We start from the raw sequence: 17,540 nt of genomic DNA, 5'->3' as shown, positions 1-17,540 counted from the left end.
TAATATACCTTATGTAATCCTACTTCCAGGTATGCACACTGTCACAACTCCTTTGTAGTCATGCCGTAAAGGTCAGCATGGGACACAGAACTGTTGTGTGTAGGCTATATCAGGCATGGACTAACTTCGGCCTTCCCTCCAGGTGTTTTGGACTTCAAGTCCCACAATTCCTGGCCTCAGGCCCTTTCCTTTTCCCGCTTAAGTGGCTGAGGGGGAAAAGGAAAGGACCTGAGACCAGGAATTGTGGGACTTAAAGTCCAAAACACCTGAAGGGCTATATAGAAGCATGCAAGGTTTAGAGAACACCATTTGTCCAAAACATTTGCCTAGGGTGACCACAGAACAAAGAATGTCGAAAAAGACCATGTATAATTAGATGTGTTTGGGAGGACATAGTAAATACTGTATTTCACCACATAATAGAGGCACTTCCCCCTTCCCTTTTTCGTAAAAAAGGGGGGTGCGACTACTATGCGATGAAATATAGCATCTATTTTGAGAATATTAGCAGAATCTATTATTTAATATCTCAGCTGACTCCACCCCCTCCCCTCGCTTTTTTGCAAAAAAAGGACGGGTGCGACTATTATGCAATGAAATATAGCATCTATTTTGAGAATACTGGCAGCACCTATTTTTTAATAGCTGACTTCCCCCCTCCCTCTGTGCAAAAAATGGGGGTGCGATGAAATATAGCATCTATTCTGAGGATACTGGAATAACCTATTATTTAATAGCTACTTTCCCCCTCCCTTTTTTGCAAAAAAGGCGGGTGCGCCTATTATGTGATGAAATATCATATCTATTTTGAGAATACTGGAAGCACCTATTATTTAATAGCTGACTTCCCCCCTCCCTCTGTGCAAAAAATGGGGGTGCGACTATTATGCGATGAAATTATCTATTTTGAGAATATTGACAGCATCTATTACTTAATATCTCAGCTGACTTCCCCCCTCGCTTTCTTCCAAAAAGGGGTGCAACTATTATGTGATGAAATGCAGCATTTATTCCAAGCACCTATTATTTAATATCTCAGCTGACTGACAACCTAGCAGAAGCTTGTTTTCTTTCAATATCACAGAGGAATAGTAACTATGGCCCTCCAAGGTCGGCTCAACTATAATTCGGATTATCTCTGACCAGAAGGAAGACTGAATACCAGCAGAAATTCAATGAAATGCTTGAGGCTCCTTGCTCTCTTCGACCTCCCTGAAGCCTCACAGTCCCGGAAAACACCCATCTGCCCTGTTTTTAAATCCATCCATGTTCAACATCTACACAAATGACCAGCCACTGCCAGAAGGGACAGAGAGTTTCATCTATGCTGATGATCGTGCCATCACCGCTCAAGCAGGGAGCTTTGAGATGGCCGAACAGAAGCTCTCCGAAGCGCTAGGTGCCCTTACTGCCTATTACAGGGAAAACCAGCTGATCCCCAACCCATCTAAAACACAGACATGTGCTTTCATCTCAAGAACAGACAAGCATCCCAAGCTCTGAGGATTATGACCTGGGAAGGCATCCCACTGGAGCATTGCAGTGCACCCACATACCTGGGAGTCACTCTGGACCGTGCTCTGACCTACAAGAAGCACTGCCTGAACATCAAGCAAAAAATGGGTGCTAGAAACAACATCATACGACAGCTGACTGGCACAACCTGGGGATCACAACAAGATACAGTGAAGACATCTGCCCTTGCGCTATGCTACTCTGCTGCTGAGTACGCATGCCCAGTGTGGAACACATCTCACCATGCTCAAACAGTGGATGTGACTCTTAATGAGACATGCCGCATTATCACGGGGTGTCTGCGCCCTACACCACGGGAGAAATTACACTGCTTGGCCGGTATTGCACCACCTGACATCCACCGGGAAGTAGCAGCCAATAGTGAAAGGACCAAGGCAGAGACACCTCCAGTTCAGCCCTTGTTTGGGTATCAGCCAGCACGTCAACGACTTAAATCAAGACATAGTTTTCTAAGATCTACACAGACACTCGCTGGAACACCTCAGCAAGTGAGAGTCCAAAAGTGGCAGGCCCAAACCCAGAATTGATACCAAATGAGAGACTCCCCCCTGGGCACACAGAAGAAGACTGGGCGATTTGGAAGGCGCTGAACAGACTGCGCTCTGGCACCACGAGATGCAGAGCCAACCTCAAGAAATGGGGCCACAAAGTGGAGTCCACGACATGCGAGTGCGGAGAAGAGCCAACCACTGACCACCTGCTGCAATGCACCCTGAGCCCTTCTTCCACATGATGCACAAGGGAGGACCTCCTTGCGGCAACACCGGAAGCACTCCAAGTGGCCAGATACTGGTCAAAGGACATTTAACCAACTACCAAACTCACAAATTTTGTATTTTGTCTGTTCGTTTGTTTTTGTTAGAAATGTAATATAATCGACTGCTTGCCCTAACATGACAAATAAATAAACTAGTGAAAAATGAAAAATTGGATGGATTTTAGAACTTTTTTTTGCTTCTCCAGTAGCTGCACCCACGTCTGAGCCAGAATATCAATCTCCGTTGTTGCTTACCTGATAAATCCTTATGATGTAAGCCAAGAATGACAACGTTTTTATCTGTGCGGCAATGAAGTCGGCATACAGCTCTTTGTTGTAGAGTTTGTGCTGCCTGGAAATGGAAGCAAAGCGTGGTTTAGTTCGGCCTTTACCAAGAAGGTGAGCATGCATGCACAGCCTGGCTGTGATAAAGTGCAACGCTTAAACCAAACACGGGCGTCCCAATGTTGTTTTGTTTCTCGTGTAATCCTGTGTAATGAATCCCTCGCCTTAGCTAGCTGCCTGATAGCTTAAGGGAGTGGGCCTGGCGAAGCCACGGCATCCACTTTAGGAAAGGGAGACAGGGAGACGCCATCTTGGCATTAGTGAGAACGAGTGGATTTGAAAAAGAAGTTTGGGTTAGTCTTTTGAGAGGTATTCAGAGTAGCTATTGAGGAGATAGCTAGAATACTGTTTTGTGGAGCAGTACCCCGTTAGTGGTCTGTTCATTTCCTAAGGAAGGCTAGTTCAGGGTTTTGGCTAGATTCCTAAGGGAGATTTTTGGGGGGTACTTTCAGAGATTCATTTGCTGAAGTAATTTTTAGGACTTGTAACCCAGAAGTTTTAAGATCTTTACTCAAACGCAACCACAAGCTTTTTTCAGTATTTTACTGAAACCATTAAGCATTTGTACCTGAATTATTCAAGCCTGTTCAATAAACGTTCTTATTATTTTTATCAACTTATTCCAGCCTCAGTGTGCATACCTTTTGTGGTCAAAGCCTTATTCGAGTTAGCTTTTAACAGCCTCTAAGAAACTATAGTGGCACAGGGTGTGTTCACAGATCAACTTCTCAATATTACCTCAGCCTGATTATCATTAATACGGTGGCAGGGAGGGACAAAGGACTCTTGTCTGCTGGAGCTGGGTGTGAATGTTTCAACTGACCACCTTGATTAGCATTTGATAGCCTGGCTACCAGTATTAAAAAAAAGTCTAAAATTGAAACAGCAGAGGGAAAACAATCAGGGACATCTAATCACCTCTCAACAAAAGATTGCTCTAGACACTGCCAGGCCATCAAATGCTAATCAAGTGGTCAGTTGAAACATTCATACCCAGCTCCAGCAGACAAGAGTTCTTTGTCCCACCCTAGTCATTATTCCACAGATATATAAACCCTTTTTCCTAGTTCCAACAGACCCCACTACCTCTGAGGATGCTTGCCATAGATGCAGGCGAAACGTCAGGAGAGAATGCCTCTAGAACATGGCCATATAGCCCGAAAAAACCTACAACAACCCAGTTGTGAGGTCTGTTGGAACTTGGGAAAATAGCGTTTATATATCTGTGGAATGATGACCAGGGTGGGACAAAGAACTCTTGTCTGCTGGAGCTGGGTGTGAATGTTTCAACTGGCCACCTTGATTAGCATTTGATAGCCTGGCTACCAGTATTTAAAAAAAACCTCTAAAAACAGAAAAACAGCAGAGGGAAAACACTCAGGGACATCTAATCACCTTCCAACAAAAGATTGCCCCAGGCAGCTTAGGAATGGAGGCATGTCTTTTTATGTTGTTGTTGTTGTTGTTAGCTTAAGAACAAATATATACACATCTATACAATATGCATGTACACATATAAACACACAAATACACAAATATATACACACATATATACACCCACATATATATATATGTTGTTGTTCATTCGTTCAGTCGTCTCCGACTCTTCGTGACCTCATGGACCAGCCTATGCCAGAGCTCCCTGTCGGCCGTTACCACCCCCAGCTCCCTCAAGGTCAGTCCAGTCACTTCAAGGATGCCGTCCATCCATCTTGCCCTTGGTCGGCCCCTCTTCCTTTTGCCTTCCACTTTCCCCAGCATCATTCCCTTCTCTAGGCTTTGCTGTCTCCTCATGATGTGGCATTCAAAGGACTTCAACTTTGTCTCTAGTCTCCTTCCCTCCAATGAGCTTTAGTCGGGCTTTCTTTCCTGGAGGATGGACTGGTTGGATCTTCTCGCAGTCCAAGGCACTCTCAGCACTTTCCTCCAACACCACAGCTCAAAAGCATCTATCTTCCTTCGCTCAGCCTTCCCTAAGGTCCAGCTCTCACATCCGTAGGTGACTACAGGGAAGACCATGGCTTTGACTAGGCAATGGATCTTGGTTGCCAGTCTGATGTCTCTACTCTTCACTATTTTATCGAGACTGGACCTTGCTCTCCTCCCAAGAAGGAAGCGTCTTCTGATTTCCTGGCCACAGTCTGCATCTGCAGTAATCTTTGCACCTAGAAATACAAACCCTGTCACGGCCTCCACGGTTTCTCCCTCTATTTTCCAGTTGTCAATCATTCTTGTTGCCATAATCTTGGTTTTTTTGATGTTTAGCTGCAACCCGGCTTTTGCGCTTCCTTCTTCCACCTTGATTAGAAGGCTCCTCAGCTCCTCCTCGCTTTCGGCCATCAGAGTGGTGTCATCTGCATATCTGAGGTTGTTAATGTTTCTTCCAGCCATTTTCACCCCAGCTTTGCATTCCTCAAGCCCCGCACATCCTCGCATGATGTGTTCTGCATACAAGTTAAAGAGGTTGGGTGAGAGGATGCAGCCTTGCCGGACGCCTTTCCCAATCTTGAACCAGTCTGTTGTTCCGTGGTCAGTTCTGACTGTTGCTACTTGGTCCTTGTACAGATTCCTCAGGAGAGAGGGAAGGTGGCTTGGGATGCCCATCCCACCAAGAACTTGCCACAATTTATTATGATCCACACAGTCAAAGGCTTTAGAATAGTCAATGAAGCAGAAATAGATGTTTTTCTGAAACTCCCTGCCTTCCTCCATTCTCCAGCCTCCGGATATTGGCAATCTGGTCTCTGGTTCCTCTGCCTTTTCTAAACCCAGCTTGAACATCTGGCAACTCTCGCTCCATGTATTGCTGGAGTCTTCCTTGCAGGATCTTGAGCATTACCTTACTATATATATATATATGCAAACACACATATATACACAGATATATATGTACACACACACAAAACGTATACACAGTGTGGGCCACAGCAATGCGTGGCAGGGGATGGCAAGTACACAATAACAAGAGTATCAAGTGACTTCGTTCCACCGCCTTACCTTGCTTGCGTGGACACCTGGATGATAATCGTATTCATGATCAAGGGCACAAATTCGGCCACCACGTTATGGATGTTGAGTTTGTATAGCTGAAGGAAGACCACAACGTAAGTCAGTGTCAGGCTGAGCAAAACAAACCCCTTTTTCCCCTTTAGCCATTTCAGAGCCAATCAGAACTGTAAGCAAACCCAATATTTTGCACCCCAACACTTGCATCTACACGTAAACAAACAATACATAGAGTTTGGTGGGAAAGGGAGGACGGACTGCTGACCTGATACATGAGGACGACGATGATGGGCAGTTCGGCCAGGACCTTCAGGGAGAGCGAGCCGCGAGGGATGATCGAATGCTGCGGAGACAAAAACAAACCCCGTCTCTTTCCAAAGGCAAACATTGCTCAAAGAACCCCATTTTTAAATGGGGAATCTCACTTACGACGGCGCCTTGGGTTATACTTTTTCCACCTATTCCTATACAAACACAGTATAAGCCAATGGGTCCCTCTACTACCAAATTTACTAAGAATATAATTGGCCCAATTCTATCATTGGCGGGGTTCAGAATGCTCTGTGATTGTAGTGTACTACAAATCCCAGCAACTACAACTCCCAAATGCCAAGATTCTATTTTCCCCCAAACTCCACCAGTGTTCACATTTGGGCATATTGAGTATTCCTGTAGAGTTTGGTCCAGATCCATCATTGTTTGAGCCCACAGTGATCTCTGGATGTAGGTAAACTACAACTCGCAAACTCAACATCAATGCCCACCAAACACTTCTAGTGTTTCATGGGAGTCCTGTGTGCCAACTTTGATTCAATTCCATCATTGGTTGAGTTCAGAATGCTCTTTGATTGTAGGTGAACTACAAATCCCAGCAACAACAACTCCCAAATGTCAAGATTCTATTTTCCCCAAACTCCAACAGTGTTCACATCTGGGCATATTGAAAATTCGTGCCAAGTTTGGTCCAGATCCATCATTGTTTGAGTCCACAGTGATCTCTGGATGGAGGTGAACTACAATTCCAAAACCAAAGGACACTGCCCACCAAACTCTTCCAGTATTTTCTGTTGGTCATGGGAGAACTGAGTGCCAAGTTTGGTTCAATTCTATCGTTGGTGGGGTTCAGAATGCTCTTTGATTGTAGGTGAACTACAAATCCCAGCAACTACAACTCCCAAATGCCAAGATTGTATTTTCCCCAAACTCCACCAGTGTTCACATTTGGGCATATTGAGTATTCGTGTAGAGTTTGGTCCAGATTCATCATTGTTTCAGTCCTCAGTGATCTCTCAATGTAGGTGAACTACAACTCCCAAACTCAACATCAATGCCCACCAAACCCTTCTAGTGTTTCATGGGGGTTCTGTGTGGGAGATTTGGCCTATTTCTATCGTTCATGGTGTTTATTTATTTATTTATTTATTTACTTTACTATACTTATATACCGCTGTTCTCAGCCCGGGGGCGACTCAGAATGCTCTGTGATTGTAGGTGAACTACAAATCCCAGCAACTACAACTCCCAAATGCCAAGATTCTATTTTCCCCAAACTCCACCAGTGTTCACATTTGGGCATATTGAGTATTCGTGTAGAGTTTGGTCCAGATCCATCATTGTTGGAGTCCACAGTGATCTCTGGATGTAGGTGAACTACAACTCCCAAACTCAACATCAATGCCCACCAAACACTTCTAGTGTTTCATGGGGGTCCTGTGTGCCAAGTTTGATTCAATTCCATCATTGGTTGAGTTCAGAATGCTCTGAGATTGTAGGAGAACTATAAATCCCAGCAACTACAACTCCTAAATGCCAAGATTCTATTTTCCCTAAACTCTACCAGTGTTCACATTTGGGTATATTGAGTATCCATGCCAAGTTTGGTCCAGATTCATCATTGTTTGAGTCCACAGTGATCTCTGGATGCAGGTGAACTACAACTCCCAAACTCAAGGTCAATGCCCACCAAACCCTTCCAGTATTTTCTGTTGGTCATGGGAGAACTGTGTGCCAAATTTGGTTCAATTCCATCGTTGGTGGGGTTCACAATGCTCTTTCATTGCAGGTGAACTACAAATCCCAGCAACTACAACTCCCAAATGACAAAATCATAATTTTTGAGTGATGGTCACTCCTTGTGTTGTGAGATGTTTTGTTGCCAAATTTGGTGTTATTTCGTTCATTGGTTCTTTTGTTTTTAAGGTACTCATTATGCACAGAGCATTTATATATAAATATAGATATACATATAAAATTTATAATATTATAATGTAATATAATACTAATAATACAATATTATAATTATATATTTTATATTACATGTAACATTACTAATAATATTAAAATATAACAGTATAGTACAATATAATAATATTTAATACTGATATTGTACAATGCAACAGGAAGGCAGAGGAATCATAGATTAGTGTTGTTTCTTTGGATTATTATATTCTATATCTTACTAGTACTATTATTTTATTATACTACATTATATTACCGGTACGTTATTATACATTAGAATCATATTATTTTATTTATATGCAGTCCATCCCCGAGTCACAAACATCCGACTTGTAAACTACTCCTAGTTAAGAACCAGGGCTGAGGCAACATGAAGGCAGAGGAATAATAGACTATTGTTGTTTACTTGTATTATTATATTTTATATCTTATTAGTACTATTATTTTATTATATTACATTATATTACTGGTATGTTATTATATATTAGAATCATCTTATTTCATATACATTCAGACCCCCCTGACATGCACGTCCTGGCAATGGCCAAGGCTACTTTGCGGGCGGATTCCACTGGCCGGTCCTCCGGTCCTTGCTTGTGCGACACATACCGTCCTGGTCTCGCTGTCGTCCCGCTCGGGGTTGACTTTCACGACAATGGTGGTGATCATGCCCACCATCTCCGGGGTGGGAACCGTGTTTTCAGGGATCACCTGCGGATTCTCAAAATATCGGTTCTGCAACACAAAGAAGGAGGTCAATGTCACGAATAGTCTTCTGCTCAAGCGTCCCTAAGTTATCGCACAAGCATATAATCCACACAGCTGGCATTGCAAGGTCTGCAAACAACCCAGAGAAGCACAAGCCACTTCCCTGTTGTCCTCATGGGAAGAACAACCAAACCTTGCAAGGACAGCCATGGGAAAGCCAGCCACAACCTGCTTGGACCCATCAAGACAATGAATGGACCTCAAAGCGACTCCCGTAATACGAGAACGGCAACGCTTACCACGACTTTGGGGAGTTCTTTGTAAATCTGTTTCACAAAATCCAAAAAATGATGAATCTGTGCAGGAGGGAAAAAAAGAGAGGAAAATTGCCTGTTAACAACAGCAACTGTCAGGTCATCAAATGCTAATAATCAAGGTGGCCAATTGAAACATTCACAGCTAACTCCAACAGACAAGAGTTCTTTCTTTCTCTCACCCTGGACTTTCCACAGATATACAACTCCCATTTTCCTTGTTTCCAATAAACCTCACAACCTGTGAGGGTGCTTGCCACAGATGCAGGCGAAACATCAGGAGAGAATGCTTCTAAAACATGGCCAGACAGCCCGAAAAATTTACAACCCAGTGATTCCAGCTATGAAACCTTCAACGATACATTGCAATCAATTCTCTTCATCGTCCCTGAATCAACGTGCCTTCCTGCTCCTCCCCACTCAACCCTAATTCTCTATCATGTGAGTGGAATGCATGCGCAGCGCAAGTGTGGATTCGAAGGACATTGCAAAGCGCAACTTCACACCCACAGCAGGAAAGGCACGTACCTCTTGGGTGATGGGTGGCCGGAACTGTTTGTGCAGCTCGATGATGATTCTCAAGCAAATCAGGACGTTTTCTTCGTTTTCCGTCTAAACATCCGGGGAAAAAGGAGAGGGTGGGGTGAGGCACATCCGACTTGCAAACGACTCCTAGTTGTTGTTTCCTTGTATTATTATATTCTATATCTTATTAGTATTATTATTTTACGATATTACATTATTGGTACGTTATTATATATTAGATTCATATTATTTTATATACATGCAGTCCATCCCCGAGTCACAAATATCTGACTTGCAAACGACTCCTAGTTAAGAACCAGGACTGAGGCAACATGGAGGCAGAAAAATCATAGATTATTGTTGTTTATTTGTATTATTATATTTTACATCTTTTTTGTATTATTATTTTATTATATTACATTGTATTACAGGTACGTTATTATATATTAGAATCATATTTTTTTATTTATATGCAGTCCATCCCCGAGTCACAAATATCCGACTTGCAAACGACTCCTAGTTAAGAACCGAGGCTGAGGCAACATGAAGCCAGAGGAAACATAGATTATTGTTGTTTCCTTGTATTATTATATTCTATATCAGTGGTTCTCAACCTGTGGGTCCCCAGATGTTTTGGCCTTCAACTCCCAGAAATCCTAACAGCTGGTAAAGTGGCTGGGATTTCTGGGAGTGGCAGGCCAAAAACACCTGGGGACCCCAGGTTGTGAACCACTGTTTTATATCTTATTACTATTGTTTTATTATATTACATTATATTACTGGTACGTTATTATATATTAGAATCATATTATTTTATTTATATGCAGTCCATCCCCGAGTCACAAACATCCAACTTACAAACGACTCCTAGTTAAGAACCAGGGCTGAGGCAACAGGAAGGCAGAGGAACCTTAGATTATTGTTGTTTCTTTGTATTATTATATTCTATATCTTATTAGTATTATTATTTTACTATATTACATTATATTACAGGTACGTTATTATATATTAGAATCATATTATTTCATATACATGCAGTCCATATTTTATATACATGTGTATATGTATATTGTATATAGGTGTGATTGTCTATATGCATATTTGTGTTTATATATGTGTGCATGTGTATATTTGTGTGTACATGTGTATATGTATATATTTGTGTGTATGTAGATGTACGTGTGTGTATATTTGTGTGTTTATATGTGTATAGGTGTGATTATCTATATGCATATATGTGTTTTTAGATATGTGTGCATGTGTATATTTGTGTGTGCATGTGTATATGTATATATATATGTGTGTGTGCATGTAGATGTGTGTGTGTGTATTTATGTGTATATGTATATTGTGTATAGGTGTGATTGTATATATATATATATATGCATATTTGTGTTTAGATATGTGTGCATGTGTATATGTATATATGTGTGTGTATGTAGATGTATGTGTACATTTGTGTGTTTATATGTGTATATGTATATTGTGTATAGGTGTGATTGTCTATATGCATATTTGTGTTTATATATGTGTGCATGCATGTATATATGAATATGTGTGTGTAGATGTGTGTGTATATTTGTGTGTGCTTGGGTATATATATAAACGTGTATGTATGTGTGCATGTGTATATGTACATGAGTGTGTGTGTATATATATACATATATATATATGGTGTATTTTGGGGTCTTTTTAAGTCCGTTCTGCTGTGTTTTTTGTTGTTTTTTTGTAATTTTGGGGGCAATGAACACTCCTTGGTCTGTTAGGGGTTTAGTGTCCAAATTTGGTGTCAATTTGTCCAGTGGTTAATCCCACAAACGAACATGACATTTTTATTTCGATAGATAAATTTATTATTATTATTATTATTATTATTATTATTATTGGCAGTTTAATCAACTTTTCCCATGCTTTTTTAAATGATAGAACCAATAAATAAATAATAATAAATAATAGAACCAATGAGGAAATGGCATTTAATAACCCATAATAAAAAGGGACCGTACCTCTAGAAACCTGAACATGACGGACAGGATGTTCTTCGTGTGAGGGCGGAGGTGCTCATTGGTCGGGATCCGGTGGATGATCTCCAGAACTAATTTCCTGAGTTGCTGCAGAGAAAGAAGAGGAGGAGGAAAGAGTTCCACAACAACAAAACCATTAAGTTTCCCTTATGGGTGCAGTTACTTAATGGAAAAGCAACTCTTGTTAATACTCCCATACGATATTTTAGAAAAACTTTAGAAACAATTCACCGTCCCCTCTTTCTTTACTAATGAGTCTTGAAACATTATTTTTATTGATAGCACAGGACTGCTGATAGCCCACTGCACTGAATCAGTACTGACCGAGAGGTCATGAGTTCGAAGCCAGCCCGGGTTGGAGTGAGCTTCCGGCCATTAGCCTAGCTTGCTGTCGACCTATGCAGTCTGAAAGACAGTTGCATCTCTCAACTAGGAAATTTAGGTATCACTTACGCAGGGAGGCTAATTTAACTAATTTACAACACCATAAAATTCTCCAGCAGTGGGTGAAAGAATGAGGAAGTGCTCCATCAAAGGCAGCCCAGGTCAGAGTGTGCTTCCGACCATTCGCCTAGCTTGCTGTCGACCTATGCAGCCCGAAAGACAGTTGCATCTCTCCAGTAGGAAATTTGGGGACCGCTTTATGCAGGGAGGCTATTTACGATGCCATAAAACCTTCCAGCAGCGTGCCACCCGGGTCAGAGCGAGCTTCCAGCCATTAGCCTAGCTTGCTGTCGACCTATGCTGCCCGAAAGACAATGCATATGCACATTGAGATCCGCCCTGAGTCCCATCCAAGGTGAGAAGGGTGGAATATAAATATTGTCAATAAACAAATAAATTATTTGACAGGATTATTTGAGAATTATAGTCCACGTGGGAAGGGAAACGCCTGTGGTTTTGAAGGCGGGGGGGGGGGTACCTGTGCGGGCTTTTCCTGCAGGAACTGGACCTCTCCGTCCTGGAGGAAGGTGAGGAAGCGCGGGATGATGTGTTCCAGGAAGGTGGAGTACTGCGGGGAGGAGGTCACGTTCTGGAAGGGAAACAGAGACTTTTAATAATAATAATAATGATAATTCTATCATTGGTGGGGTTCAGACTGCTCTGTGATTGTAGGTGAACTACAAACCCCAGCAACTACAACTCCTAAATGACAAAATCATAATTTTTTGAGTGATGGTCACTCCTTGTATTGTGAGACATTTTGTTGCCAAATTTGGTGTGATTTCGTTCATTGGTTCTTTTGTTTTTAAGGTGCTCATGACGCACAGAGCATTTTTATATATATAGATAACTAGCCGTCCCCTGCCACACGTTGCTGTGGCCCACATGGGGGTTCTGTGTGGGAGGTTTGGCCCAATTCTATCGTTGGTGGGATTCAGAATGCTCTGTGATTGTAGGTGAACTACAAATCCCAGCAACTACAACTCCCAAATGTCAAGGTCTATTTCTCCCAAACTCCATCTGTGTTCACATTTTGGCATATTGAGTATTCCTGTCAAGTTTGGTGCAGATCCATCATGATTTGAGTCCACAGTGTTCTCTGGATGGAGGTGAACTATAATTCCAACACTCAAGGACACTGCCCACCAAAACCTTCCAGTATTTTCTGTTGGTCGTGGGAGAACTGTGTGCCAAGTTTGGTTCAATTCCGTTGTTGGTGGAGTTCAGAATGCTCTTTGATTGTAGGTGAACTATAAATCCCAGCAACTACAACTCCCAAATGACAAAATCATAATTTTTTGAGTGATGGTCACTCCTTGTGTTGTGAGATGTTTTGTTGCCAAATTTGGTGTGATTTCATTCATTGGTTCTTTTGTTTTTAAGGAACTCATTACGCACAGAACAATTTTATAATAATAATAATAATAATAATGATAATGATAATAATAATAATAATAATAATAATAATAATAGAGTAAAATAATAAATAACCTTGATTCAAGTATAATCTGAGGGAGGACTTTTTCAGCCTAAAAAAGGGCTGAAAAACTAGGCTTATACTAGGCTTAACTAGGTCTCAGAATCTCGAGTTTCCCTTCGATCTCGTCCATCTCGAGATTCTCGATCATCGAGTATATACAGTGTGTGTGTGTGTGTGTGTGTGTGGGCGCGATGAATACTTCTGCAAACCTTTTTTATGAATGTTTTTGTGGATACTGTTGCAAATATTTTAATGAATATTTTTGACTATTTCTGCAAATACTTTCGTGAATATGTCTGCAACTATTTTATGAATATTTTAACAAATATTTTTATGAACAATTTTGTGAATATTTCAACGGATATTCATACCAATATTTTATGAATATTTTAGCAAATATTTTTATGAATACCAATATTTTATGAATATTTTAGCAAGTATTTTATGAACAATTCTGGGAATATTTCAACGAATATCCATACCAATATTTTATGAATATTTTAGCAAATATTTTATGAACAATTTTGTGAATATTTCAATGAATATTCACACCAATATTTTATGAATATTTTAGCAAATATTTTTACGAATGGTTCGTAAAAAATGGCACTCCAGCCATTCCTACCTCGAAATTTTCACTGACTTCTTGCATCATCTTCAGTTTGGTTTCGTCGGCTGCAAAACAGAACGAGAAACGGCTGTAACGAGGCTTATAACGAGATCCCGCTCCTCTAGTGCAACCTCCCTCCCAAAGAAGCAGTCAGGTCTTATCAGTTTGGCTCTCATCACCCAGAAGGCCAAGCCCACCAGACGCGGCGCCCATTCACTCGTTCACACTCATCCATCCCCACACACACACACTCGGGTTCAAGAGAAGGCTTCTCATCATTCTGCTTCTTTATTCAAATCTCAGGTCCCGCTCCCCCTGAAGTCACAGGTCCACAGCTTGGGTGTCCTCCTGGACTCATCACTTCTGGGCCCAATTCAAGGTGCAGGTCTTGACCTACCAAGCCCTGACAAGTTTGGGACCCTCCTACCTCCATCTACGAACCCACACGACCTCTTCAATCTTCCAGAGAGGCCCTTCTCTCGCTCCCGCCTGCATCGCAAGAGCAACTTGTGGGAACGAGTTGGCATTGTGTTGTTATTGTATATTCTTTGTATGTTAACACATGTTGTGTACCGGTCCGAATCCCTCTTTGAAGGTGAGAGGGTCGGTATATAAAACCTCAAAATAAATAAAGAAATAATAATAAATAAATAACGAGAGACAGGGCCTTCTCTGTGGTGCCCCCCCCCCCCCAGCTCTGGAATTCACTCCCCAGAGACATTAGGCAAGCTCCCACGCTGGCAATCTTCAAGCTTGCTCCCTCCTCCCTATGAAATCCCCTCACATATTTATCCATGGCCCTCATCATGTCTCCTCTCAGCCTTCTCTTCTTCAGGCTGAACATGCCCAGCTCCTTAAGCCACTCCTCATAGGGCTTGTTCTCCAGACCCTTGATCTGCTCCCTCCTCCCTATGAAATCCTCTCATGGCTATCATATCTCCTCTCAGCCTTCTCTTCTTCAGGCTAAACATGCCCAGCTCCTTAAGCCGCTCCTCATAGGGCTTGTTCTCCAGACTCTTGATCATTTTAGTCGCCCTCCTCTGGACACATTCCAGCTTAGAGTCAATATCTCTCTTGAATTGTGGTGCCCAGAATTGGAGACAATATTCCAGGTAAAGTGGTCTAACCAACGCGGAATAGAGCATGGGGAGCATGACTTCCCTAGATCTAGACACTAGGCTCCTCTTGATGCAGGCCAACATCCCATTGGCTTTTTTTGCCGCCACATCACATTGTTGGCTCATGTTCCCCTTCCTGTCCACGAGGCCTCCAAGATCTTTTCCACACGTCCTGCTCCCAGACATTAGAGCTGTCTGGTTTCTAAAATGGAGTCTGAGTGTGGATAGTCCCAGATCAGAGTCACAGAGTTGGACATTTCTGCCACTATTTTATAAATATTTTAGCCAGCTAAAATACTGAATATCCTGGCTGATTTCTAAATTGTACTGACTTGTAAAATGGAGTCTGAGTGTGGATAGTCCCAGATCAGAGTCGTAGAGTCTTACACAATACTAGGCTTAACGTTAAGGGGAAACCTTCACCTTTACCTATACACAGCAGCAGACTGACACTACCAAATGCATACTATCCTGGTTGACTTCTAAATTGTACTGATTTCTAAAATGGAGTCTAAGTGCGGATAGTCCCAGAGTCAGACACATGACTAGTCTTAGGATAAAGGGGAAACCTTCAGTTTTTCCTATACATGGCAGCAGACTGACACTACCAAATGCATACTATCCTGGTTGACTTCTAATTGTACTGACTTCTAAAATGGAGTCTGAGTGTGGATAGTCCCAGATCAGAGTCCCAGAGTTGGACACACATAGGAGTCAGGGGGAAACTTCATACTACATCATCTACAAGGAATGTGAACGATGTACGTAATACTGAATATCATGGCTGATTTCCAAATTGTACTGACTTGTAAAATGGAGTCTGAGTGTGGATAGTCCCAGATTAGAGTCCCAGAGTCGGACACACATAGGAGTCAGGTGGAAACTTCATACTACGTCATCTACAAGGAATGTGAATGATCTATATAACAACTAGTAGTGGGAGTCTTTGTGTGACTGACACTACCAAGTTCTGGCTGGCTTCTAAAGTGGGAGTCTGAGTCAGGATAGTCCCAGATCTGGCCACATGTTGTGCAGACCCCCCTACACCCTCAAACAACATAGGAGTCAGGGGGAAACATCATTCTACATCATCTACAAGGAATGTGAATGATGTACGTCATATTGAATATCCTGGCTGACTTGTAAAATGGAGTCTGAGTGTGGATAGTCCCAGATCAGAGTCCCAGAGTCGGACACACATAGGAGTCAGGTGGAAACTTCATACTACGTCATCTACAAGGAATGTGAATGATCTATATAACAACTAGTAGTGGGAGTCTTTGTGTGACTGACACTACCAAGTCCTGGCTGGCTTCTAAAGTGGGAGTCTGAGTCAGGATAGTCCCAGATCTGGCCACATGTTATGCAGACCCCCCTACACCCTCAAACAACATAGGAGTCAGGGGGAAACGTCATTCTACATCATGTACAAGGAATGTGAACGATGTACGTAAGGAGTAGTGTTGGGAGTCTTTGTGAGGTGGTGGTGTGGACTCACGTGTGTTGACGTCGGTGAGGGCGGCCACGAACTGGAGGTACTTCTTCATGAGCGTGGTCTGGTCCACCACCGTCGGGCCCTGCGTCGACACAAACGCCGCCATCTCCGCCGCCAATGCCAATGCCAAGGGATCAATAAAGGATGAAAGCCTCTTGGATCAATAAAGGATGAATCTCCTGGCCTGCCTGAGGAAAAAGAAAGGCCACAATTATGGAGGGTTCGGGCCCCGTCCACACTGGACACCTAATGCGGTTTCAGACCAGTCCAGGCAGCTCCCTTGCACAGCAATGAATGAGGATCTGTGAGTTTGTTGTGAGGCCTAGAGCGGCCTACAGGGAAGGAAGGAGGGCCCAAGTTGGGCCAGGCCCGCTCTAGGAAGGCATGTCAGGAGCATCCCCATCCTCCTCCTCCTGAGGGCCCGCCCACTGTGCCAACGGCCAATCAGCGCCGGCCTTCCCAGCGCCCGCCGAAGAGGCCCCGCCCACCTCTCGGCCTGGGCTGGCCACGCCCCCTCTGCTCCTAAGCCACGCCTCCTCTTTCTCTCTCTCTCGCCTTCTGTGCTCTTTCGGGAAGGCCAAGCCTGGCCGCTCTCGCCTCTCTTTCTTCTCCACTCTCTTCTCTCTCTTGTCTTCTCCGCGGCGCCCGCCCGCCTCGCCTGCCTCTCGGGCCCCGCCCCGCGGCGGAAGTGCTCCGCTACTCCACTTCCGGCCACGCCTTTTCCTCCATAGAGGCGCGCCACGCTAGGAAGAGGGAGGACGCCGCACGCTTCCGGTTCTCAGCAGGTCTTCCTCTCTAGGATCATACTCTCTGTTGTGAGGTAGGCATCTCGTATAATATATTATTATATTTGCAATTTATAATATTTAATTATTTTATTATTTATTTATCATATTATATTATATTTACTTATTATATTATATATATATATTATATATAT

At 42.8% G+C, this 17,540-nt stretch overlaps 1 protein-coding gene across 2 annotated transcripts in view; it reads right to left on the bottom strand.

The window, feature by feature from the left end:
- The window catches only part of LOC137095543 (transformation/transcription domain-associated protein-like), a 216,632-nt gene extending 199,340 nt beyond the window's left edge, over positions 1–17,292 (bottom strand). For both annotated transcript variants that reach the window (XM_067462324.1, XM_067462325.1), the window contains exons 1-11: positions 17,089–17,292; positions 16,604–16,788; positions 14,003–14,052; positions 12,376–12,486; positions 11,436–11,540; positions 9,433–9,516; positions 8,890–8,946; positions 8,492–8,617; positions 5,910–5,987; positions 5,636–5,724; positions 2,549–2,645 (exon numbers count right to left, since the gene is read on the bottom strand). In XM_067462324.1, the coding sequence (XP_067318425.1) occupies positions 2,549–2,645; positions 5,636–5,724; positions 5,910–5,987; positions 8,492–8,617; positions 8,890–8,946; positions 9,433–9,516; positions 11,436–11,540; positions 12,376–12,486; positions 14,003–14,052; positions 16,604–16,706 (900 nt within the window). In that variant the 5' untranslated portion in view covers positions 16,707–16,788; positions 17,089–17,292. The remainder of the gene's footprint in view (positions 1–2,548; positions 2,646–5,635; positions 5,725–5,909; positions 5,988–8,491; positions 8,618–8,889; positions 8,947–9,432; positions 9,517–11,435; positions 11,541–12,375; positions 12,487–14,002; positions 14,053–16,603; positions 16,789–17,088) is intronic.
- Between the last annotated feature and the right edge of the window lie 248 nt (positions 17,293–17,540).

The sequence above is a fragment of the Anolis sagrei genome, chromosome Y (assembly GCF_037176765.1).
Source record: "Anolis sagrei isolate rAnoSag1 chromosome Y, rAnoSag1.mat, whole genome shotgun sequence".
NCBI lineage: Eukaryota > Metazoa > Chordata > Lepidosauria > Squamata > Dactyloidae > Anolis > Anolis sagrei.
This window is presented reverse-complemented; position numbering and strand designations above follow the sequence as displayed.